Source organism: Sinohyriopsis cumingii, chromosome 9 (genome assembly GCF_028554795.1).
Source record: "Sinohyriopsis cumingii isolate HCF-2022 chromosome 9, ASM2855479v2, whole genome shotgun sequence".
In the NCBI taxonomy this organism is placed as follows: domain Eukaryota; kingdom Metazoa; phylum Mollusca; class Bivalvia; order Unionida; family Unionidae; genus Sinohyriopsis; species Sinohyriopsis cumingii.
Genome location: NC_142969.1, coordinates 11,621,270 through 11,648,299, shown reverse-complemented (window position 1 = coordinate 11,648,299; position 27,030 = coordinate 11,621,270). Strand labels below are relative to the sequence as shown.

Here is a 27,030-nt window from a genome sequence, read left to right as displayed (position 1 = left end):
TCCTCAATGACCTGACATGCTATACAGTGCATCAAGTCTTTCCTCAATGACCTGATATGCTATACAGTGCATCAAGTCTTTCCTCAATGACCTGACATTTATGATTGTTTGAATGCAAGAAGAATCCTGCGAACAGCAAGTGGATCGAATGATAAAGGACCCACTCCTCCTGCATAAATAATCACGTTGTCTTTTAGTACAAAGAGTCTCTCTGGGTATGCTCCATATTGGATTCTGGCATCATTTTCCATAGTATCCACTACAACTGGAAACGGGGCAGAATAATCTCTTTCCAACATCATGGCCGCTGTCATTCTCTCCTTTAGGGTTTTATGTTGATAAATGGAATACTTGTTTCCATCAAAGCGCCAGTCATCTTCGGGATGTGCTTCCGAAATGTACACAGTCAAAAAGTCAGCTATATCGGCAAAATCTGACGCTAGCTTAATAAGCTGGTCATATTTTGTCAAATATGGGGGTCAAGTGCAACTGCCGAAGCTAACCACTAGTGGTCTACCCTGATTTACGAAGTCGAGAAGTCGTTTGCTGACGCCTTCTTTCTCGATTAGGAATACAACTGTTGGGTTAGGAGCTAGTTGTCCCTGTTTAATCCCACTTAAACGACCTTCATAGTACATACCCCATGCATACGTAAACGTCCTCCAGCCGATGGGAATTCTGACATATCTGGACCAAACAGGCATATCATCTAAGATGCCAAAGTAGTCGATGATCTTTTTCACCAAGGAAAACTTCTGGTAGGTTTTAAGAACGACAGAGATCAGTGTACTAGCAATGAAGTCCATCACAGCAAAAACCGTTGCTAAACCAGCACAGTAACATTTTATGTAAAATCTGTCCTCCATTTCTCTGTGTTGTCGGGATATGCTGAAAATAAATTGTAAGTAAAGAAATGAATAAAACTAGTGAAAAACGTATGAAATAATATATGTATCCCAAATTTTTTAGTCTTTTAGATTCCTCTCTCTAACGTACATGCAACGCTTGTTTTTTTTTTTTTTTGGAAGAAATGTGATATGACAGAAGTACACACTGACTCGTGTGTGTATAGATACCGATATGCATTAGTGAAAAGTGCTCTTTTAATATTTCAAACCAAAAGGTTACATGCAACAAATACCTTCATAATTTAGTTTTAGTAGGAAATTGTAGTAAACATGGAAAAATGTTAAATTTTCTGAAAATAATAATAACAATAATAATGAGGACTTTGTTAAGCGCCTAATCTTTAGAAGCTCTAAGCGCTTTACAACTTTAGACAACACCTATAAGATAAGACACACAATAATATTATTACTAAAACAAACAACATGAAATTAGAAAAACATTTAAAACAAAAATTATACTAGTATAGCTAGAATTATAACATCATTTATGCAAAGAACTTAAACCACTTACATTTCATCATATATCTATCAATACTAAACAATCTTTTCCATTTCTGAAATGGTTTTTGTAATTGAAGCTTTTCTGATTTCAGAATCAGATTTGAATTTTCAGTCCTACAGTGTGCGCTGCCGTTCCATAACAGGTTTGTTCGGTAATTGACTTTTCATCTGTTTGTTGCTGTTATTAATTCCGCTCTAGGATGTGACAAAATATTAATTACTGCTTGTATATGCTTGCTTCGTGTTCCAGTCTGTTTCTATTTTGTGTGTCCTAAAGAACAGAATTTTCAAAGACTGCTTTTCAATTTACATTTGTACGCTTTCAAAGTTGAGAGTCGTCTTGCTCGAGCGATTCTCGCAAAACACTATTTGAGAGAACAGTAATTTTTCAGGGCTTGTTTAATATCATCCATACGTGTATGTTCAACAACTCTGGACTCTAATTAAATGCCTACCATTCTGGTTGCAGATGGTGAAATATCTATTTTTGGAGTATTTCTGCTGATAGATTTATGAGGTCGCTGATCCACAATTTTTCCCACCGCGTGTATCAATGAGGATAAGGCCATATTCTGATTATCTTATTTAGTATATCACCTTCGGAATCGGAGATGTTGGATGGCATGCGTATGCATCCAAACCGTCCCAATCTATGGAAAGAGCATGGGCCACAAGGGCCTTTGGTTCGGACATAAGTAGGACCAAAGTTGGGAGTTTTGCATTCCTCCTTGTCGCAAATATGTCCACCATTGGTCTATCACAGCGGGTACATATGCAAATGAAAACCGAGGAATGTAGCGACCTTTCTGTGTATAAAATAATTCTACTGGGGCAGCTAGTCCGGTCGTACATTTAATCGGCCTGGAATATGATAAACTTGTAGGTAGATTTGTCACTGCAGACACCACCTTACAAATCTCCAACTAGAATGCAAAGGTCTGGGGGACCTATTTCCACATTTACTTCTGAAATAATTGACCACAGCGGAGTATTTTGAACAGAATAAGAATGTCCCGTTCATGTATCTCCTCCTGCCACCAATGAAATGCTTTAAGTGTGGCTTTCATCTCGAAGATGTTGATATGCAAAGACGATTGTGAGTGGGCCACACTCCGCTAGCTTTCTGGAATAATGGAAGGTGTGCACCAAAACCCTCTATGCTTGCGTCTGGAAGGAGGCTGTACCAGAAAGTATGCACCCAACATGAACTAACTGATGATATCCCATCTTTTGAGATGGTACTTCATATATATGGAGACTCTTATAGGTTAATCCAAGGGGCAAAGTTTTGACCTTCATTGGGATAGCCTAACGATTTGTAATGGTCTGATACAAAGATGATCTATTACAATGAGAGTCAGCTGTCACACTGAGCATGCCTGGTAGGCAAAGAAAGTCTTGGACCGAGAGATTTTCCATGGTATGATCATTGAACTGATTTCGATGCCTGGTACTGAGAAAGATATGCTCAGTTTACCTGTGTTTTGAACCCCATACCTAAATGGGTAAAATGTGGAGTTGGTATGAGCCTTGAATTTTAATTGTTGACAAGGAATCGAAGGATGAGAGTTACAAGATGCCCCATGATATAACTTACCCAGTGTTTTTGAAAAATATCATCCACGTGGTAGAATATCACAGCCCTGGTGGTGGTCTCTAAATGGACCATAACCCTGTCCATAAGTTCTTATGAGATTCAGCGAATGATGGTGTGTCCAAAAGGGAAAACTGTCCTCTTGAAAGCACACCGCCGGAGCTTCCTCAAAGTTTGAACAGTTGTATACTAGCAGCAAAATCGTCCTCCTTAACAGCACTCAAACTCACCTTGTTGTTTTCATTTTGAATGACGGTGTTTAGGTCTATGGTGGAAACGTTCTGTTGACCTTTGGGATCAGAAAAATTAAAACCTAGAAATTCTGCATTGTGAATAATCTCTACCACCCTTTCTCTAGAAACTGCCTTGGACGTTTCTTTGGGTACCTATGTAGCAGAATGCATAATAAAGGAGTGTGATATTGAGACCCTATGAAACCATTCACGGGATCCACTTATCATCATGGCCAATATTTCCTCATTCGATCAAAAAGAGTATAAACCTTCCTACCCAACCCGAGATATCTGACAAGGCAGGCGAGAAAATTATGTAATTGTTACAGAGAAGCCAAGATCTGATGGAATATGTAGCTGGGAAAAGAAGAGTGCTGACACAAAGGGCCTGTAATTGTATGTGTAAACAATCCAAAAGGTCAGCAACTCGCCCAGACTGTGGTAGGAGTTTGAACACTGGTTTGACTTTCCTCATTAGTACATCAACTGATGCCGGAATTTTGGACCATGTTGTTGATGAAGGAGGAGGAAAAATCATTGATGGTAACAAGCAAAGGACTTCCCCAATTGACGCTTGGAAGGCACAGTATTCACTTCTTATAGTGAGATTTAGCAATGATGGAGCTTGTGAGCATTTTCTGTCGTTTCTACGTGAATGGGGGCAATGCCAACATCCGTGCATTCTGAGATAAAGATGGAAGGATTGTTTAAAAGGACTGGCCACAATGTTTTCAGAATGTACTGATTGGGATACAGTTAATTCCAAATGATCACAAAGCAGATGATCAGTTTGAGTAGTAAAGGTATTAGAACGTCATATCATTTGAGTATTGGTGCACTAAACCGGGCACATGGTGTGGAGTATGCAAACTGAACAAAGATCTTTCTTCTTCTAGCGTGAATGATAAGATCGACTGTGTTAATGACCTGTTGTCATATGAGACGTATGGCAAAGCCTGGCCATGACGGTTCAGTGATATTTTATTATGCTCTTTGTGGTGGGACTCTTTACGGGATATTTGTTCCACAAAACCGGTCAGTACGTCTAATGTGCGAAATGCTATCCGAGTAGACTTTCTTTGACCTAGATCTCGCTAATATGTAATTTTAAATGACGAATGGACGTAGAAACCATGCCTTATCAAGCCTAGAGGTTCTGGCAAAAAAGGTTTGTTAGGTGGAGACGTTGAGAGTGGCACCAGAACTGACATCACAAACCTAGCCTGCTTCCCGGCCCTTATGAATCTACTGTATATAATGGGCTCGGTACTGGCAAATCCACTATTTTTGTGTACAAGTATGACAGGGGACCAGTTTATTGAGAGCCCAGCTGATTCGGATCGCTTTGTTGCTGATAAGCATTTTGTAATGTCGGCATGTATACTAAAGTCGTAATTTTCCCTCAACATGAGCTTCTGTGTCTTCCCCTTATGTGCCCCAAGTACTGTAGCCTACTGAAATTCGTTTCAAGCAGCTCATGTAGAATGGTGGTCATTCAGGTGTTTCCACCATTTTATCGCTTACGCTTATATTGACAATGGACTGAATCTCAAAACACAAACAGGGCAGACAATATTTACAGGTATGAAGCAAGGTGCGCGTCATAATTTATGAACTCAGAAAATGGACGTCCTTGTTTTACACATTATAAATTATATGAAAATTGTCATGTAAGGGCACACGAAGTAGCGTGTACAGGAAAAGTATTGAAACCTCACTATTAAGTAGACTATATACTAATTCTTATATAAATAATACTTACCTGTAGGAAGTTGACTGCATATGCAGCTAAAATCACTAAAGCGTCGCTTATGATGGCCACGAAGTGCACGCTGTTACCAGGTTATTTATAGAAAACCTAGCTTTATCTATTCTACCAGAGAGGAAATTATACAGCAAATTAACCTGACGCTGATATTTATGTTTTGGGCGTCAGGGTCTTACAGCCTAACTAACGGCGCTGTGTGGTGTGTTTTATGTCGACTAACATCGTTACCGAAGTAAAATTTTCAGGAATATTTCACACAACTGACAACTAAAATAACGACGTTTTTCTACAAAGTAAAGTTATAATGTTTTAGTCAGACTTTACTTACTATGATGCCTTTTCTCTAATAAATTCAAATTCTCACAAAAAAGGACCCGTTTTCAAGTTTCTTTGGCCTACTTTTCAGTTGGCTGGAAAGGGATGAAAGCCGAGAATGCCGAAATCGGATAAAGTTGAAATATTATTTTTTAACGAAACGAATAAAAAATATATTATGCCTATTGGAACTGTAAGCAACGGTTCGTTTCGTTCAAGAATTCCCCTGCGGGTCCGGGGTTGTAGAATTGGCCCGACGTGCCTCGCTACGTGTCGTAAAAAAAGGCGACTAAGTAGAGGCAACCTGTTTGCCGTGGGTTGCGTCCCGTGTCGGGGGAGGAAAGGATCCTGGTAGTTGAGCAGAACCTTTCCCTGCAATACACTACTTTGGCCTATACTTCTCTTAGACGGGTGGTCGGGATGGGCCCGGTTCCGACAAATCGGCTGGTCACACCGAGCCCTAGGAGGTCTTTATAAACTTTCTCACCTTCTTTCTCTTTCTCCTTGTATCTCTCTTGATACCACCGTTGCCCCTATATTCTATTACCCTATCTTTCCCTTTTCCAAGTCTTAGAAGGCTTCCTAGAAGGCGGTGGCTTAACGGGTCAATCGGGGGATAATTTTAACGACCTTAGAAATTGGCGACTTCAAGGTCAATCAAAGGTAATTTTATCAACTGAGTATGGCATTTGTGTATCCCTGGCACTTGAAAAGTGTCCCTTTGTTGGGCTCCTTGGTGGGTGGGGAGCACGGGTGCTGAATTTTTAATCTAGCCATCATGGATAATTAAAAAAAAAATCAAAATAAAAGATCGAAACCCTTATCAGAGTCTGACGATGAACCATGTAGTGTGGAGTCATTTCCACGCTTCATGGTCATACAGTCAAAAGATGCCAAGAAACCGCTTGCCGCACTATCTCCATTTGTCATCGAAAAGACTATCACAGGATCGATTGGCACACCTAAAAGTGTTAAAAAGTTGAAATCGGGTTGTCTTCTTATTGAGTGTGAGCGACGAGGTCAATCAGACAATATCAGGAAAATGAAAACGTTCTTTGATATCCCAGTAACCTCATTCGCTCACACCACACTGAATACGTCCAAAGGCGTGATTCGCTGCCGTGACTTGGCTGGAGTCACCGACGCTGACATCATCGAAGGAATGAAAGGTGAAGGTGTCACTGCAGTCCGACGAATACGTATTAAACGTAATAACAATCTGCAGGACACCAACACCATTGTACTCACCTTCAACAGGCCAACTGTACCCAAAGTGGAAAAAGTTGGCTTTTTGCAAGTAAAGGTAGAGATTTACATTCCCAACCCCCTTCGGTGTTATAAGTGTCAAAAATACGGCCATCACGAAGACCGCTGCTCCAAGAGTCAAATATGTGGCCGATGCGGAGACAATGCTCATCAGGAATCTGATTGTAGAGCAACTCCGCATTGTGTCAACTGCGGAAAAGAGCACCACGCAAATTCCAAGGATTGCGATACCTGGAAACAGGAGAAGGAAATTCAGAGGGTAAAATACACAAATAATATTCCCTACCCAGAAGCCAGAAAAATTGTACAGGCAAAAACAGCCCATCCTGGCCCATCCTTCTCCACTGTAGTGAAGAGCAATCCTAAAACAACGAAGGACGCTCAAACACAAACAGAAGCACCCGATTCAACACCAAATTCAAACACCCCCCATTACCAAGCACAGAAAAATACAGCATCTACTCAGACTACATTTAATAATACCCAAACACCAAAATCACCAAAGAGTAAAAAATCTCACGGAAACAGACAACAAAAGGGGTCAGATGACCCCATCAAACTATATAACAGGTTTGGAGACATTGAGAGCATGGATGCAGAAGAATCTGCTCCTTGCGCTCAAGGTAGCTCCAGACCTAACAACAAAAAATTCATCCCCGTACTTCCTCCAGAGAAATAACCAAACAAATTCCCTCTGCGAAAGGTCTAACCTAGCTCCACAATCTTTAATTTAAATTTATAATGAAAAACACTATCATACAATGGAATTGTCGAGGACTTAAAGCAAATTACGATGATCTTCTCCTGCTTTTAAACGAACATGATCCTGCGGTACTATGCCTTCAAGAAACATTCTTGAAAGATACGGACAACATCACATTTAAAAACTACTCCCTGTTTAACACCTGCTCTCCAAATATTGATAGGGCATCAGGAGGAGTTTCTGTTATTGTGAACAACAGAGCTCATAGCTTCATTCATTTAAACACCAATTTGCAAGCCATTGCTGTAAGCGTCACTCTACATCGAGTGATTACATTTTGCTCTATTTATTTACTACCAAACACTAACCTAGTACCAAACGAACTCGATAATCTTGTTCAACAGCTTCCCGCACCCTTTGTTTTACTAGGGGATTTTAATGCCCATAAAATTTTATGGGGATCAAATCATATAAATGACAGAGGTCACAAAGTTGAAGACTTTATTTCTAGACACGATCTGTGTCTATATAATACCAAAACACCTACATATTTACACCCAGGCACGGGTACGTACACATGCATCGATTTGACAATTTGTTCTCCTTCGCTGCTTTTGGACTATGAATGGAAGGTCGCTGATGACCTTCACAGCAGCGATCACTTCCCAATCTCCCTTGTAAATCATAACTCTACAATTGATGACGTAATTCCACAATGGAATTTAAAGAAGGCCAACTGGGCCAAGTTCGAAACACTCTGTAAAACTAGGCTGAATGAGGATACAGTTTTCAATGTTAACGATCCCATTCAGCATTTTACATCTATTTTAACCGACATTGCAGAAGAATCTATCCCAAAGTCCTCAACAAACTGTAAAATAACCCTAAAACCTTGGCTCACTAAGGAATGTAAGGAAGCCATACGGCAACGCCGAGAAGCCTTGAAAAAATTTAACAATCATCCGACGCCCGAGAATTTAAGTAAATATCGTATTCTCCGGGCCAAAGCTCGCCGCACAATCAAAGAAAGTAAACGAGCATCATGGATGAAATTTGTTTCCTCTTTAAACTGTCGTTCCTCAATTAAGAAAGTTTGGGACACGATTCGCAAAATAAACGGAAAGAGAAAACACAATTCTTTCCGATATCTGAAAGTGAATAATAACAATTTTAGCTCAAAACGTGACATAGCAAATGTTCTTGCTGATAGATTCTCTAAAAATTCCTCATCATCTAATTATTCCGAAGCCTTCCAAAAATTGAAAATTCAAAAAGAAAAGTCACGTTTAAAATTCACATCCAACAACTCGGAAAGCTACAACCAACTGTTTTCACTATCAGAACTTATGGAGGCTTTAGACAAGGCCCATGATATTTCCGCTGGGCCTGACACAATACATTACCAGTTTTTAAAACATCTTCCAGAATCATCTTTAACATCTCTTTTGAAACTCATCAATGATTTATGGATTACTGGTAACCTTCCTAAAACATGGAAAAAAGCAACAGCAATACCAGTTCCCAAACCCGGTAAAGATAGCGAAGATCCTACCAACTATCGACCTATTGCACTCACAAGCTGCATGTGCAAAACAATGGAACGAATGATCAATTCTCGGCTTGTATGGTACCTGGAAACCAACAATTTAATATCTCCTTTCCAAAGTAGCTTTCGTTATGGACGGAGCACCAACGATCATCTGGTTAGACTAGAAACATTCATTCGCGATGCATTTATCAAGAAAGAACATTTAGTAGCGGTTTTCTTTGATTTAGAAAAGGCCTATGACACAACATGGAAGTACGGGATACTAAAAGACCTGCACGATCTAGGTCTAAAAGACCGTCTGCCCTCTTTCATATCCAACTTCCTCTCCGACAGAGAATTCAAGGTACGAGTGGGCTCTACTCTCTCAGATTTGCACGAGCAAGAGATGGGTGTGCCCCAGGGCAGTATTTTATCTGTGACACTTTTCAATATCAAAATTAATAACATCACCAAGTGTTTGACTCCTGGTGTGGATTGTTCACTATATGTTGATGATTTTCTCATATGTTATCGGTCAAAGCACATGCATACAATTGAAAGACAACTACAGCAAAATATCAACAAGATTCAAAATTGGGCTAGTACGAACGGCTTCAAATTCTCGAAATCAAAAACGGTATGCATGCATTTCTGTCAATTACGACGACACCACGAAGAACCAAAACTCACGCTGGATGGAACACCTATTCCAGTTGTTGAGGAAACAAAATTTTTAGGTATAATCTTTGACAGAAAACTGACCTTTATTCCACACCTAAAGAACTTAAAAGCTAAATGCTTAAAAGCACTTGACCTACTTAAAGTAGTAGCGCACACTGATTGGGGTGCTGATAGAAAAGTCATCCTAAATTTATACAGAACGTTTATTCGCTCCAAACTGGACTATGGTTGCGTTGTGTATGGTTCAGCCAGAAAATCGTATCTTAAAATGCTTGATCCAATTCATCATCAGGGAATAAGACTGGCTCTGGGAGCATTTAAAACATCCCCGTGTGAAAGCCTTCTAGCTGAGGCGAATGAACCACCGTTATCACATCGTAGAGAAATGCTTTCCGCACAGTATGCTCTCAAATTAAAATCAAACCCTCTGAATCCTGCTTTTTCGGCTGTTTTTCAACCCAAATACAAAACTTTATACGAAAATAAACCAAACGCCATACCTTCCTTTGGCATTAGAATATCATCCAGCCTTGACACTACAAATATAGATCTTTCTAAAATTCAGAAAACATCCATCTCCGAAACACCACCCTGGCTAATTAAACAACCAAAAGTACGTTTTACGCTACACGATGGAAAAAAATCCGAAACAAACCCTTCTATCTTCCACAACTCTTACCATGAACTCCTTACCGAATTTAAAAACTACACCAGAATTTACACTGATGGATCAAAGGATGAGGAAAAGGCTGCTGCAGCCTTTGTTTGTGGAAATCGCACAACGCAAGTTCGCTTACCAAATGGAGCATCAATTTTTACAGCCGAAATCAGAGCAATAGACCTTGCTCTGCAACATATAGAAAAGAAACGTATTTTAAACAGTATCATCTTCTCCGACTCGCTATCAGTACTCCAGTCACTACACAATAGAAAACTGGAGAACCCATTATTGAAAAACATACTTGTAAAAAATACCGAGCTGAGTGTCTCCCACAATATAATATACTGTTGGTTACCTAGCCACATTGGTATTAAAGGTAACGAAAAAGCAGATCGCGCTGCTAAAATGGCCCTTTCTCAAGAACCATCTGATTTTAAAATACCATATACTGATTTTAAACCTTGTATCAGAAAGTTCTTACGTCAAAAGTGGCAGGCATCATGGAATGATGCTGTAAATAACAAACTTCACGCAATCAAACCAACTCTAGGAGAATGGACTCCTTCCTACAGAACCATTCGTAGGGAGGAGGTAGTCGTTGCAAGAATCCGAATTGGTCATACTTATATCACCCACACTCACATACTAAAAGGTGAAGACCCACCAGAGTGCGTTTCTTGCAATGAACCATTCACTGTCAAGCACTTTATGATAGAGTGCTTTGACCTACAACCTACGCGCGATCGTTATTACTTTGTGCATGACATGAAAGAACTTTTTGATAATATAAACATCACTCGTATTATAGAGTTCTTGAAAGCCGTAAATATTTACTCTAAACTCTGACTTTTATGCTATCACCTTGTGCAGTTTTATGCAATAAATATACCGTCCCATTTTAATACCTATTCATCTTTTTTACATCTCCCGTTGATCGGGAAGCTTTATTTTGCACCGTTACCATCTTACCGTTTTTAATTTCAACCATTTGTTCTTTTATATCGCTGGTCGATATAGGACCTTTTATAAGTTTTAAAAGATTATACAAACAACACTTTGTTTGGCGCTAAATAGCCTAACAGTGCTGATGCGCCGTTAAAAAACAAACAATCAATCAATCAATCGTTCAAGAAACATATCCCCAACATGAACCTACTTGAACTTACTTCGGCATACCTCGACTACCGTCGCATTGCAACAAATTCAAATCTATGTCAACGGAACGTGAAAATGCATCCATTTGCTAAGTGTCATATTTTCATTCCACCAGGATAAAGACAGCACAGTAAGTATATAAATTACACATAAATTAGTGGAAAAATGTCGATATAGGCTGCCAAGTGTGTGAGATGTTCCTGAAACTTTGATTACTCATTCCGATGTCAACGACATCGGAACACACTATACAAGGCCGTTATTTGGATAGTAAGGCATAGCACCTAAACAAAATCAAAATGTGCTATGTCTTACATGTAGGACTAGCAATATACCTGAGCATCAAATAAAGCTACGCCAGTCTGAAAGGGCGTACTATCCATCCTAGCAGGTAACTACAAATGGCACCTTCCTGTGTGAGCACAACACAGTTATAATGTACCAAAGTCAGAAAACGTTGTCATGGAAAGAAATGGACAAGAAGAGTTGGAAATCATAAATGGAGTATACCTCCCTTTGATGAGAAGATGCCTCTGACTTGTAACGTAGAACAACTTCCGGAATGCGTGTAGGCTGGTTTGTGAAACCTCTCTTAAGTAAGTGCGTGTGACTCGGCAGAAATAGAAGTTGTAACTAAGTCCACAGGAGTAAAATGTTTTATCAGTAAAGTGCTGCGAAATCTCGGACAACATGAAATCACCTTATCGGTTATATAAATGAACACAAGGAGTGCAACGGTGACCACAACCCTCCTCTCGATTCAACTTTTCTCACGCGTCTTTTATTGCATGAAAATCGCAAGGAGACTGAAAAACTACACATATACGTTCAAAAGACAGTGACGTACCAACGTATATCTCTCGGACGACCATGTTATTAATCCAGTCCGGCGACATAACCTTTATTTTCACCATTGCGGTCACAAACCCTTTCAGTTAGAGTCTACTAGACGAAAGTAACCCATTATATTTCAACTCCACCTCTATTTCATGTTTTGATTCTCTGGTCGAATTTGAAGAAGAAAAAATAAAATAAAACTTTTTACTTATTTACTAAAATGGCTAGGATCAAGACATAGGAAATGAGAAGAAAGCATTTTTATTTGAGAACTCTTTCATATTAGATACGTCACGTGTCTGTCATGGACACTAAAACTGTAGTACAGTTGCCCAATTAAAAGTTTAAAGTTATGTCTCCAATGCACTAAAAAAACAAAACAATTTGTCGTTCCACTACTTTGTGTGTCGGCTGATTCAGGATGGCCAGGGTTAATATCGAACCCATCACTCTTGGACTTCGACTTTGTCAAAGTCTTAATATTCCTCAAAGAAATTGCTTCTGGAAACCTTGTTGACGCACACATAATGGTCAACATGTATTGGTTGCCTGACTTGGTCTTAGGTAAGAGACCAACACAATCTACCATAATTCTACTAAATGGTTCGATAAAGACAGGAATAGGTTGTAGATGAGCCTTAGGTATTTTCTGATTGGGTTTTCCTACCATTTGACAGGTATGAAAAGATCTACAGTATTTACCAACATCACTTTTGATTTTTGGCCAATAGAAGTGAGTCAAGATCTTGTGATAAGTCTTATTAATCCCTAAATGACAAGCCAAAGGAGTTTCATGGGTCAGACTAAGTATTTATTGTCTGTAAGGTTTTGGAAATACAATTTGATAGTTCACTGACCACTGATCACCAGCAGGTACCTTGGCAGGTCTCCATTTTCTCATAAGAATCTCTTTTTTTTATGAAATAACAGACAGGTACTTCAGTGGCTTCAGTTTCACGAATGGTTCCTTGAAACAAACAGGAGATCTCAGGATCTTTTTCCTGTTCGACGACAAGGGATTATAGTGTATCACCCTGATTAGAATAAAGAGAATGAGTCGTTAAAAGAGGATCACTGTGAACAATACCTTTTGATTGATTCAAACAAGGAGTGAAAGTGACCTCATCAAAAGCCTGACCAATACATGAGTAGTATTGTGGGGCGATATAGGGTAAATGAGAAACAAAGAAGGAAAATCACCCTGGGCCTGTATATGGACAAGATTTATAGGGACAATGGAAACTACAGTCAAAAAGGTCATGGGCCTGTATAGGGACAATGGGATTTACCATTAATACAGGGACAAGAGGAATGAAACAGGGAAGGTGACGTCACAGTACTGACGACGAACAACAGTGTAGCAAGGGACTGACCTCAATTGGAGCAAACAGTTGGGGAAAAAACTAGAACGCTTGGCGGGAACGGGACTGGCGGGACAGAACAGACAATAGACATTATACAAACAAATAAACAATACACTAAACAATTGTTTTAGGCAACAAAGCAAATCTTTTCGAGGCATATGAGTGGCCCTGAAAAGGGCCTTTGGGTTATTCTATTTTTTTAAAGTTCTTCAGCCATTTTCTCACTTTCTCAATGATTCCTTTCTTCTTCTTCTTCATCTCCGTCTCTGGCATCCAGTCATTATGTCCCATGGATCTAAATTTCTCCTGTATCTTGATCAAGTTGTTATTCAATCTTTTAATAGCCTCTTTTTTTCTTTCTCTTGTTCTTTTTTCTCCTTTGCCCATGTGTCTTTAATCTTTTTCATATCTGTTTCCAACACCTTTCTTATCATTTCTTCTACTTGTTTTAGCTGGTCTAAGCCGCACTTCACAAAAGACCACTCAGTCCAGTTCAACGTGTCTTCTAGAAAGCACCTGACTTTGATTACATTATCAAGTGCTTCCTTCAAGCTACATACTCTCACATCTTAATTTCTTCACTTCTTCCTCTATCACACCTTCTACTTGATCTTTCGCTAATTTCAAACTGGTCACGAAGTCTAGGCTACCTCGATTCTTCAGTTCTGTCTCAAGCCTTTCCACCACATATGTTACATCCATCATCCAGTACCAACAGTTCTTTAACTCGTTGAACAACTCTATTGAAATTTTCTTTTATTCTGTGTAGAATGGCGCGAACGATGGTGATGATGATAATGAGATTTGATTAACGTCGCTTGCGCAAATAGTGCCTGCGCGACGATTTAAATTCCGCAATAGTGGACTAATTAATTGTTCGAGGGGGACGGAAAAAGAGCCTCATCCCCCAACGCTTTAATGCACACAAAGTGTGCTACTTAGTTGACCTGATTATAGACGAGTGGGAATCGGTCCACACACTCGTCTTTAGATGTCCGTGCAGGCAGGAAAAGAGGGACTCGGAGGAGTAGTCCAAACGTCGCCGGAACGTACCTGAAACGCCAAAATTAATATTGCCAAATTCAACCCAGTTACCTATATAATGGGTATTCCCTATTACCAATTCCATGTTAGCCACAATGGTAATTAAAGTCTCGAATTTAAGTATTCCATTTTCCTATCTTAATTAATTCCAAATGCACAAAATGTGCATTAATACTTTAAATCAAAAGAAATTGAGGTCTAAGAGACCAAATGAAATTTTTTGAATTTCAAGTTATGTATTTTGGTTTTGATTTAGAACGGTGATTAATGGATCATATTAGGTATCATAGTATTATCAAGTCGAGATTTCAAGCCAAATTGACAAATTTTTGATAGCCCTGAGAAGTGCTGAAGGCTATCATTCGGAGAATGGATACAGGGACGGCTGGATGAAGCTTTCCCTTCTACGTCCTGCGTATCCATCTGAACCGCATAGGTCCCCCAGGACCAGGAGTTTCCATTGGTGGTGTCTTTTAATTGGATTGGACTGCACTCCATGAGACTTCAGAAGCTCGTTTATCAGCATCGCCAAGATTGGTATCGCGCAGTCATAAAAATATTCGCCTAGGGTGCTGATATCTACAATGGCTTCCTTGGCATCTTCAAATTTGTTGCGGTGTTTCTTTCCTAGTGCTCCATCATAACAGATCTTTTGATGAGCCTCAAGTATAGTCCGGAGTACGTCAGTGAAATAAATGGCTGCGTTGTTGTTTTAAAGTAGGTACGAAATACCCCATGCATCAAATTGGTCAGTCACATAGTTGTCTACGTCTGTTTTGATTATGGCTTGGTCGCTCTTGGTTGGGCCACTGCTTGTTTTTGTTTCTTTAGTGTCTTTTTTCGCAGCTTGTAGTAGTCTTTTTTTGTTGCTACTTTCTGGTGGTATACAGGTTTTTGGTCTGGCACCAGTGGTTGCTGACTTGGTTGTAGTTGTTATCGTTGTTGCTTCAGTTGGAAGTGAAGTGGGTTGTTGTTTCTTGGTACGCTCACTAGTTTTTGGTTGTTGTTGTTGTTGTTGAGTTTCCCAGGATTGGTAGTTTTACTTCAGCAATTTTCCAGCTAGTTGATATAGGGGGTACTGCTGTAGGAGATGTCAATGAGCCTGACCTCGAATTCTTGAAGTTGTTGTTATTCCAGTTTTTGGTTTAGCAACAGTAGATGTTGATTTTGTTGTAGTTGTGGTTCCTTCAAGTGGAATTAAGACTGGTTGTTGTTTCTTGGTGCGCTTACTAATTGGTGACGTCGGAGATGTCGGTGAATCTGCTACTGGGGTGGTTGTTATTAAACCCGTGTCCATTTGCTGGGATATGAGTGATAGTGTAGCTGCTACAGATCTTCTTAATTTGTTATGGTCCTTAATTTCGTTTGGCGGTACTGGGACAGTAATAGGAACTGGAACTGTTTCCTTTTTTTTCTTATCACTTAGGGTGTCCTTAATTGCCATTGACTCCTTTCCACTAGATAAATGACTTAATTTTGACCTCCATGCCCCTCTCTTGAACCTCTTCTCCAATTTCTGGTAGAGGTTTCAACTGTTCTTGTTAACCAGCTGAATATTTGGAGGTAGTTTTATAATTGTAGACATCATTCCGTGGGTAGGAGTCGTAAAGTTGCCGACAGTAGGAGTCGCTTTAAGTTGCGTATATACATTCTGCTGTTGTAAGTTGTGTTCCCTCTGCGGTGCCTCATTTTCTCTTCTTGGTGTCGCTCTTCTTGGGGGCGCATTAGTAGTTAATGGGGCCACTTTAGCGTCAATGGGAATTAGCATTACAAAACTCCCTTGCGCCACTTTGGTGTCAAAATGTATAGCGTCAATGGGAATTAGCATTACAAGACCCCCCTGGGCCACATTGCGTCAAGACTTTTCAGATCACACTGGGGCACGTTTAGCGTCAAGGGGAATTGAACATTGGGTGGCGTCATGAGGTTATTAGGGTCTAAACCTTTTATAGGGTGAAATGTATTTGTAAGGACAAAGGGTTGATAGGGACAAACATACAAATACACAACTAATTAAACAGAAGAGAGGACAGAAATGTTCTAAAGAAAGACTCACATTCAGAATAGAGACTCAAAAAAGAAAAGTCTATTGTTTGGGTTCAAAACATTTATTCAAGTATATACATGGGCTCTCTGGCCTGTGCTTTGGTCTAAGCACTATCCATTTAATGCATAACCATTTGGACATGTTTAGTTCTTAGTTCTAGTAAACTACTGTTTAAAATTAAAGTTAACTCCTTTCTAAAATCACTTCATGTGCAACTTATTTACATTTAATGTTAATTTATAAGAAAAAGCTAAAACAAAACAAGGAACAACCAATCAAATAGGACAAAGTTCATGTTTCTCTCTACATCCGTCGCACACGTTGTTAAAAACCTGGTCAGCTACCATTTTGTGTCCCAACGTAGATCTTTCCTGTCACTTACTCCAGTAGAGGGGACATCCCTGAAACAAGCAACCGTTAAACTCGTACACGATATTGGGGTTTTCTTATTCCCAGCCATCCACTGAATACGTTCCGATCGTCTTTTCTCCTCCTCCGTTGCGGGCGTGCTGGATCCATTTGTCTTCCTTGTCGCACAAGTAATGTAACTAGCGCAGGGCTTTGACCGAGTATTGACGTTTGCAAAGTTGGTCGTTTGAGGACTGATGACAGCCAGGGTGTTTTCGGGCATGAATCGTTGACGGTACACTAAGGAACACGTTTTGGCGATGGTGCAGGCTTCTTTCAAAGGATCGACCCCTCCGTGTTTCATGAACAATTCTCGAAATTTTCCACAGCAACGTCGTAAAATGTCCACGTCAGAACGACAATATTATAACATTTCCTCCTGAAAATCGAAGGGGTCCGAAGCGTGAGCCTGGTACCAAGCGTAGAAAGCTTCTCGTTGTTCGGTACGCATGTTGTCGGGGTCGAAATCGTGAGCATCAGGCAAATGGGGGTAGAACAGCATGTTGATCGGGTTCGGTATTCAAACTGAGGAAAAAAACATGTGGCCATTTCTGTCATTCCAAACGTTTTAGGCATTCGTCTCAAAGGCATGGCCAAGTAACTCATCGAATCTTTAAACTGCACTCGTCCCACTTGCATGGAAATGATTTTGGCTCCGTTCAAAGTCACTTTAGGACGTTCGGTGCCTTATTTCGTATAGTATCTCAAAAGAAACTGTCCATCATATCCCGAGAAATTATGAGCCATCACCGTGGCATGGCAATGACAATCTCCGTAACGTTCGATGTCCTCTTGGTTCCACGTCTCGTCGATGGTGTCTAAGATCCATTGGGCGAAAGCGGCTAGCGTGTTCGGTCCCCGAAAGTTTTTTCACGTCCTCCAGGAATCTTGCTGCAGTGAGGACAATTACTAAAGATAGGCTCTTGGATGCACTTCTCACACGCACGATGAGCCACGCAGAAATTAGGAATTTGAGTGCCGGTCTCCTGCATGCATTCGAAATCGAAAAAGATGAAATTCCCTTTCTTCTGGTCATCCTCCTCCACTTGTTTGGAATGGTATTTTTGAATGTAACAATGGTGTTCCAACTCCACGATTTGGTGAGAAATGTGACATAGTTTCTTTCCTGAACATATGTGTGCCTTGGCGTTATTGGTACGTATACCTTGTCCACAAGTAGGGCACAACCTCGGCAGTTGAAACGCACTTTTCCGCTGTGAACCTTGCGTCTTCAAATGATTTTTGTAAAAAGCAGGGCTGACAAAAGTGCGCTGAAAAGCAGGGCACTGCACTCGTTCTCGTCCTTCGTCCAGACAGGGTTGAGAGGCCAAAGATCCCTCACATTTCGATCCACACTGCTTGTGTTGCTCTAGAATGTTATAGCCATAGTCACATTTCTCACAGTAATAAATGTATCCCAAGAATGCAGTGATACAGGTGACGACATGGACATGTTCATCGTGATAATAGACGTGAATGTATTTTCCGTCTTTGAAACCTCGAAACAACAAAGTTCCACCCACTTCTTGAGGGTGCACTTTCAAGATGTAACGTGGAGTTAGGACATGTTGCAAATTTTGCATTTCAGGAATGCCACAGGGTGTGTCTTTGGATAGCCCTGCTTGCTGTAACAGGAGTTCTGCTTCACTTCGTTGTTTGGTTCGGTTCGATTTTCGAATGTTTTTACAGGCTCTTTTCCATTCTACTACATCGTTCTTATCGGCATACGTTCGTCCCACCACGATAGCTAAACACATCTGGTTTTGAGAGTTGTTAATTTGGACGAGGCTACGCTTGATGCTACGGAGGTCGTCCACCAATAACACTTTTCTGCGTTGTTCGGTCCCCTAGGGGAGAGATACGTGGGTCATGAACAGCGTGGCGTTTCCATCGGTGATATGAAATTTTATGTTGGATTGTTACACGTGTTGAATCTTGTCGATTACTATGGAAGGGGTTAATTCCGCTGGGCTGCTAAACTCGATCCAAACGGAGCATTTCAGACTGTCGTGATGAATGTCGTTCTGAATTTTCTAGAGGAGCGCCTTTCCGTTACTCGAATGTGATAGTACTTTTCAGGGTTTACTAATCGTGGTGAACTTTGGCTGGTTGTAGACTCTCTGGTCTGGATTTTGGCTCACTCGTATCATCTTCAAAATCACTGGCATGAATTTGTGCCACGACTTCAGCTACTGTACGAAGTGATAAATCACGTTTCTGCCTCTTACTTTCTTCTCCTTTCTCCACAACATGATGCGATCGTTTCATCTTGACTGCAAAAAGTCAAATGACTACATTTTAAACGCCATGAGTCACTTTATATCCATGTCAGACCAGCGTACATATAAAGGGTGTGTGTCTCTCCTTCTAATATTCATTTCTCTCTCAAACCAAGCAGAACGACGGAGGAGCCTACACAGATAGAACTTCTGATCAGAGCTTTTCGAGGTGTCATAAGAACATTTTCTTCAGACAAGCCGACGGACTACTCTCCCTCCTTTCGAGATAAAAGTCGAGATAATTGCTATATCTGTAAGAAGAAAGGGCATTGGACTATAGAGTGTCCAGACCGTCAAAAAAGCAAAACAGGTGCTAGAACAGACAAAAGTCAAGATACCTGTTATCATTGTCAAGAAAAAGGACATTGGTCTTCAGAATGCCCTAGGAAACAACATGAAGAAGAAGAAGAGAAAGGTTCTGAACAGGAAGAAGAAGCGGTACCCTCCCCAAAGGAAGAACCCAGACACTTGCAGAAAGAGAAAGATGAGAAGAAAAGAAGACGATGAGAAAATGAGGAAGAAGAGGAGGAAAAACCTGTGAAAGTGAAGAAATTTTTTAAAAAACAGAGTGAACACAGAAACAGAAGCCTATGTACCTTTCGAAGTCTTGTGTTGTGATGTGAATTGGATTGTAAAATTTGTCTCTTGGTTTTGATTTTTAGAATATGGACCTAGATTCACGCACTCACAAACGCACGTCATGGGTAAAAAAAAAGGCTTTTTGAGTTTTAATTGATTTTTGGCGATTGAAATAATATATCTTTTCGAGAGAGGTGGTTGACCCTGAAAAGGACCGTTAGGTATTTATTTGTTTAAAAAACAAACTGAGGAACGGGACATTATCATCTTTAACTGCCTTAAGCCTTTGCAATGGCCAAGGCCTACTTCTGGACTGGCTCCTGTCAATAATGATTTGGTAGAAATCACTGGGGGTGGTATCGTATGCGTAGTAACAGGACTGGGTTGTTTGGCTCGGGAAGGTGTTTTTCTCTTTGGTCGTAATAAAGAAGTCTGATACATCTATTTCAGACTCCCTAACTCTGCTAAAATGTCTAAAAGTACCGTTACCATTTGTCGTTTACTATTCTCCTTCTCTCCTAGGCCTTGTTTCTTCTCTTCTGCTTCTTCCTGTCGTTTCCTTCTTGCCTCTTCTTCTTCTCCCTGTTACTGTTGAAGGAGAAAAGCTTGTTCTGCTTCTTTCTGCTGTTGTTAAAAAAATTCCAATTCTTCTTTCTGTCTTTGTTTAATATCCACGACGTGTGGTAAAAAAGGAGAAGGTGGAGAAGATGCTGGTACCGGAACAAATTCTTGCGAAAAAAGCGAATCGACTAAATCCCAATTAAAATCGACCTCTTCTGGAAATAAGCCTGTTTTAACTTTGGTAGCCACTTCAATACCATCGCTTCTCGTCTCCACGGCCGGTGCACCCTAATTCATTGTCTGCTTAGTTCCCGTCATGTTTGAAAACTGTCACATGGATTGACTGCGCGCAGACGCTAGCGCACCTATTAGGGAATGTGACGTCACAGTCCGCTCTCTTCGGATTGGAAGACTGACTCCGTGTTGTGATTGAATTTTTAACGCGTATTTGGATTGGTGAATAAACTCAATCCGTTTCGATCCGCCCTTCCCCTACAAATAACCTCATTTCATTGCGTTTCTATAACATGTTCTCGTCACAAGATGTTGACAAACGTAGAATCATCTAACCTCGTATCATCAGTGCTGTTCCGTACCGACTTACCCATGTATGTGAAATCATCATGGACAATTATCAGGATCACGGATACGAGTGTTTGCAAAAGAAGGATTTATGTGGAGAGACAAGGCTTTTTGAAGAGGTTCCTTATCTACGGCCCAGAAGTCAGAAGAAGTTTGAGGACGAGGAGAAGACATATGCGTTGCTCTCTATGTTAACGGAATGATGTTAACAAAACTAAAAGGCCCTTTTTAGGGCCACTCATAGGCCTCGAAAAAATTTGCTTTCTTGCCTAATTTGTTTTAGTGTGTTGTATAGTTGTTTGTATAATGTCTTTTATCTGTGTTATCTCTGTCTCTATTTCGCAAGTCACGTTCCCGCCAAGCGTCCTAGGTTTTTCCCCCCTGCTGTTTGGTCCGATTATGGTCAGCTCCATGCTACATTGTTGTTCATCGTCAGCACCGTGACGTCACATTCCCTGTTCCATTTCTCTTGTCCCTGTATTAATGATAAGTCCCATTGTCCCTTTACTGGCCCATGACCTTTTTGACTGAATTTTTCATTGTCCCTATAAATCTCGTCCCTATACAGGTCCATTTTTTTTTTCATTCTTTGTTCTCATTTGCCAAAATCGCCCACTGTACTACTCCAGCTAAATGAATAATTTCCTTATCAAGGTCATTCTCAAGAGCTTTCTTTGCCATATCTCTGGTAACTGCACAAGCTGGGAATAAATCAAGAAATTCTTTTTCAATTACAAGGCTTGTCAGTTACAAGTGGATTAACCACGACCTTCTCTCCAGCTAGGTTGTCGCCTAGTAATAAATGGATTTCCTCAACGGGTAAAACAAACACTTTGCCGACTGTCACGGGTCCTGAGACTAAGTCTGATGACAAATCTACACAACGAACAGGAACATTAACAAAGTCGCACTCTACTACCTGAATAAGAACATTTTCATTAAAAGGAGACTTCTCAGAAAATGGCAAAGTACCTGATAATAAAAGACTCCGTGAAGCTCCTGTGTCCCTTAACATTTTATTAGGGATAGGATTGCCCGAATCACCGAGAGTACTATAGAACCTTTCGATATGCATGGTCCATAATTCTCCATAATAAATTCAGAATGGGGTTTGTTAGACGCAACAAATGTATTGCTTCAATACACGAACGTGACCTTGACCTCTTAGAAATAAGACCATTTGGAATAGGTCTGTTTTTCAACTTGCATCAATCAGAAATAACGTGTCCTTTTTCTTGCAATAGGTACACATAGGAAGAGACAAGGATCTTTAATCAAGCTTATCAGAAGCCTGATTTTTTTTAAGTGTACCAGTCTGAGTTTTAGAAGGGCTTGTGTTAGGATGAAATACTTTTCTGCCAGAAGACTGTTAAGTAGAAGTTTTATTTTTTTTTAAAAATAATTTTATGAGTTAAAAAATACTCATCAGCAGCTCGAGCAGCATTTTCAATCTGACGCTTGTAAAGATACGACTTAATCCCACTACGGACACAGTTTTTTAAAAACTCTTCAAGTAATACAAGTTGTTTGAGACTTTCATAATCTTGTTCAAATTTCTTGGCTAAGCACCATCTATCAAATAACTGTTCTTTTTCTCTAGCAAATTTGACATGAGTTTTTCCAGCTTCTTTTCTATAGTTTCTGATATTTTGCCGATAAGCTTCAGGGACTAACTCATAACCCCTTAAGATGCATTTTTTAACCACATCATAGTCACCACTTTGGTGAACTGACAGTGAATAGTAAATATCACTAGCCTTACCAGTGAGTACACATTGTAATAATTGAGTCCAATGCTGCCTTGGCCATTTCAAATTTTAAACAACCTTTTCAAAACGAGTAAAATATTTGTCTACTTCTTTTTCTCTGAAAGGGGGCACTAATCTAATATTTTTGCAAGATCAAAACTTCAATTTGGATTTGAAGTGGGAATATGCTTTTCACTTGCCAGCTCCGTTTCTTTCATTTTACATCGATATTCCATTTCTTTCTTACTTATCTAATTGCATTTGATTTTATTGTTATTGCATATGCTTCTGTTTTTCTTATTACTGCATTTGTATTTCTTCTCCTTTTCTTCTGCTTGCAAATGCAATTGTTTTTCTTTCTCTCTCCTCTGTCTGTCTGTCTGTCTGTCTCTCTCTCTCCTCTTTCTCAAATTGTAACTTTATTTGTTCTGATTGTATTTGTTCTTTTTCTTTTCTCCAATTTCATTTGTTTTGGAAATCCAAATAAAAAGTTTAAGAAATGTTTTTGTTCAAGGATTCTGTATGATCACTCAAAATATTTCCAGAGAAACGAATTAATCCTTTTAGAATCAAAATATTTCGAATAAACATTTAAATGTAATTCCAGAAATGACACAACAAAAGAAACACCTTTACGTATCAGTGTTTAGAAGCCCCAATGTTACGCAAAACAGATGCCCGGATAAGGGTCACGTGATCATCTTTACCTATAAAAATTCACGAAGCCCCTGTATGTCCTTGATAAGAACCAATCATTTTACTCCGAGTATAAAAGTCATTTACTTCACTAAAAACTATTTACAAGTCCAGGGTCACGGATCCAACACAGCCTCGATCTCAACCTTATTATTCCGACAAAAAACATAAAAAAATAAAAATAACTTCTTCACGTAGCTGTTATTCATTTTGAGTTAAGGTCGGGAACCAGGTCAGCTTTATGTTTTTAAAAAAAAATGGACAGTCAAGGTCAAACTATTTTCTGGAAAAAAGTATGAGTTCGTTCCTAGCAAACAAAACTACACTTTTTTGACATATAATGAAATTAAAAAAACAGAAAGCAGATATAAATTAAATCAAACATACATAACACAATATATATATATATATATATATATATATATATATATATATATATATATATATATATATATATATATATATATATATATATATATGGGATTTCCATAGGCATTTGGAGCATATAATATTTGATTGCAATATCTCCGTATAATTCGGTCGTATCAAGTTTACGCACACTTAGGGGAAGAAACACGAATCTGTTGAATGTAACAAAACAATATAAAAATATAGAAAGGGGACCATTTGATATGGTCTGCACGTGCGAAATATGTTGAACCTCCACGCAATTCGATCTAAAACGTTAGAGCAGGTACTTAAGACAGTAGTAGGGTTATTGGTAACGCTTACTTCAGTACATGTGGAACACCTATGAATAATCACTTTGTGGCAAGTACGTCCTAGTTAGTCATGACTGAGAAATAAAAGGTATGGTGACCTATCATATCCAAGAGCAACTGTTTATGAGACAATCGTACACGTCTCTAGGTACTAATACTACTACCACTAATAATAATAATAATAATAATAATCACAACGAGAATAAGGTGTTCTTGAATCGCCTACTTGAATTCTTTTTAAATCACCCCACGTCTTTGCAAATGATCAGTCTGTAGTACCAGATGAATTGACTGACCCGGGTTCTTCAAATATCATACACAAAACACAGCCAATCAACATATATGATTGAAATATATGTCAATAAACACAACCTGTCAACATATATGATTGAAATATATGTCAGTAAACACAACCTGTCTACATATATGATTGAAATATATGTCAATAAACACAACCAATCAACATATATGATTGAAATATATGTTAATAAACACAACCTGTCAACATATATGATTGAAATATATGTCAATAAACACAACCTGTCAACATATATGATTGAAATATATGTCAATAAACACAACCTGTCAACATATATGATTGAAATATATGTTAATAAACACAACCAGTCAACATATATGATTGAAATATATGTCAATAAACACAACCTGTATATATGTAAGTAAATCGAAAAATAAGTTTAAACACTTTTTCTACATGTGCTTGGCCTTACTGACAAATCGTAGATTCCGCTGAAGAAGACGACGAGGACATGTACATGTATGTATAAACAAGTCAAACTCAATGTCCCTGGCCGCGTGATACTACACCTAGTTTACAATTCACGATTAGTGAAAATCGTTACATCCAACAGATATGACGGAGTAGATGTGAAAGGTGAATTTCGTACCACTGTAGAGGCTGGTCAAACACTTGTATGGAGTCCTTAAGGCGTTGTTTTTGCTTTAGGCAGCACTAATGACGCCCATTGGGTTGGTCCCAAACACCTGCCATTCCACAGAGCTTGGCTAAACGAGGAGTTTTAAAGAATTTTGATACACGACGCAGAATATACAATACTAATATTAACTTATTACATACCGATTTAGTCGTACATGCTTGACCTGATTTTCGACACAGCTGTTCAATCGTATCGCACACCGAGATTCAAACTACTTATGTGCCTTCGTTGATGTCCGGGCGCAGATATTTTTAGACGCATTGAATCGAAATTTTATAAATATCAGTGCGTTTTCAATTACATTCATACAGTAATGCTAGAAATATTTAGAACGCGTAAAAAGGAAGGCATGTAATAAATACAAAACTGCATTCTTGTTTTGTACTGAGTCCGTAGAAAGAACGAATTTGATAGGGCTTATGAATATCCTTACGCCATATCTAACTCGCTGTTTCCAACGACTCAGAACAAAACACGTGTGCCGTTTTGTGCAGATATCAACTGAATGCTTACTCACATAGGCGAAATTTTAGTTTTAAGACATTACAGCAACAGAGCAGAATATACTTATTCGAATGATTATGGAAGTTTACTCAGGTAGGCCTTAATCTGATGAAAGTGATCGAGCTATTGCAAGCTTACAATTTTTTCATTTGGCTGAGAATTCACATTATTAGTCCCAAGATAGATATAGATACTTTCTTACTGGGTCTAAATTTAATTTTGGCGTTTCATATTGTATGAATGTGAACAATGTTCACTCTTATTGTTTTTATGCTTTCATGACGGATTTATTTTCTCTCTTCAAGTTCTCATTATGGTAACTGGTAGATTTCTCAGCATAACGACGATGTTGAGTGTCCATCTCCGTCCCGACATATTTTTTTTATCTCTATTAAATGGGGGTTACCTTAACAACTTTCGCTAACCTGCATTGTAAGTATGGAATCAATTTGGCATAGTATGAATTAAGATTGATAGAATACGAGGTTCTGGTACACCTAAAACGTAAAGGTAATTCGCAGATTGCTACAGCTTATCTAACCCATCAGATTCATGACTTAGGCCTAGATTTTCGAACTGGGAGTATAGTCTTCATATAGATTTCAAAAAAATCAAAGTTGAACTTGTCATGGCCTGTGCACCACAATAGTTAATTTGGATGTCTACTGGCATGACAGGTAAACTGTAGGTAGGTGGACTTTTGCAGATAGTTGTAATATTTGCTATGAAGCTTAACATTAATTGCTTCATTAAATATCAGTGTGTCTGTGTTTGTCTGTTTGTTTGTTTGTTGGTGTGTGTGTGATTTAGATTTTTAACCTAGCCTTAGCAATTGTATTTATATCGCTACGATGTTTGCAGTGTGGCAGTTTATACTGATGTTTAGCACTGGGGCATCATGCCGCAGACAGACCCATCAAGTCACATTATCCTGACACCAGCCTACTTGTCTTAACACTAGCCTCTTTATTCTGAGCGCAAAGCGCGACAGCTGCTAGTACCATTTTATAAGTCTTTGGTATGACTCTGCTGGTGTTCGAACCCGCTGCCTTCCGTATCCAAGGCAATGCTGTAACCACTTAGACCACCGGAGCGGTGGTCTAAATACAAAATACAAGCGGTTTACGAAACAGAAAGATTTTCAGATTTATATATTGTAGAAGCAACTATGTCAGGTCTCATTCAATGACAGGGAAGAACATATTGTAGAGGCAACATATAATTATTTGCCTTTCGATGACAAACAAGCCGTTGTATGCCCTTTGGCTAAAATGTGCACCGGCTGCTTTCTTGATCATGTTTTCGTGTATATGAAGATAATTATTATGTCATCTATATTTGTAGCTTGGGTAATCATGCACGAAAATATTACCAATAAAATTGGAAG

The 27,030-nt window shown here is 39.2% G+C and overlaps 1 protein-coding gene across 2 annotated transcripts; it reads right to left on the bottom strand.

Annotated features, from left to right (window-relative positions):
• Positions 1 to 339: 339 nt before the first annotated feature.
• On the bottom strand, positions 340 to 25,391 carry LOC149791265 (uncharacterized). Of its 2 annotated transcripts, none has more exons than XR_016423333.1 (2): positions 25,280 to 25,391; positions 340 to 888 (listed from the first exon to the last, which is right to left on the bottom strand). XR_016423333.1 is itself a non-coding variant. In XM_089969762.1 (2 exons), exons 1-2 carry the CDS (start codon positions 5,016 to 5,018, stop codon positions 480 to 482), a joined length of 429 nt encoding a protein of 142 aa, XP_089825888.1. In that variant the 5' UTR covers positions 5,019 to 5,165; the 3' UTR covers positions 340 to 479. The 2 variants fall into 2 exon arrangements, 1 of the variants encoding a protein (XP_089825888.1); XM_089969762.1 differs by lacking the exon at positions 25,280 to 25,391 and adding an exon at positions 4,999 to 5,165.
• Positions 25,392 to 27,030: the final 1,639 nt, after the last annotated feature.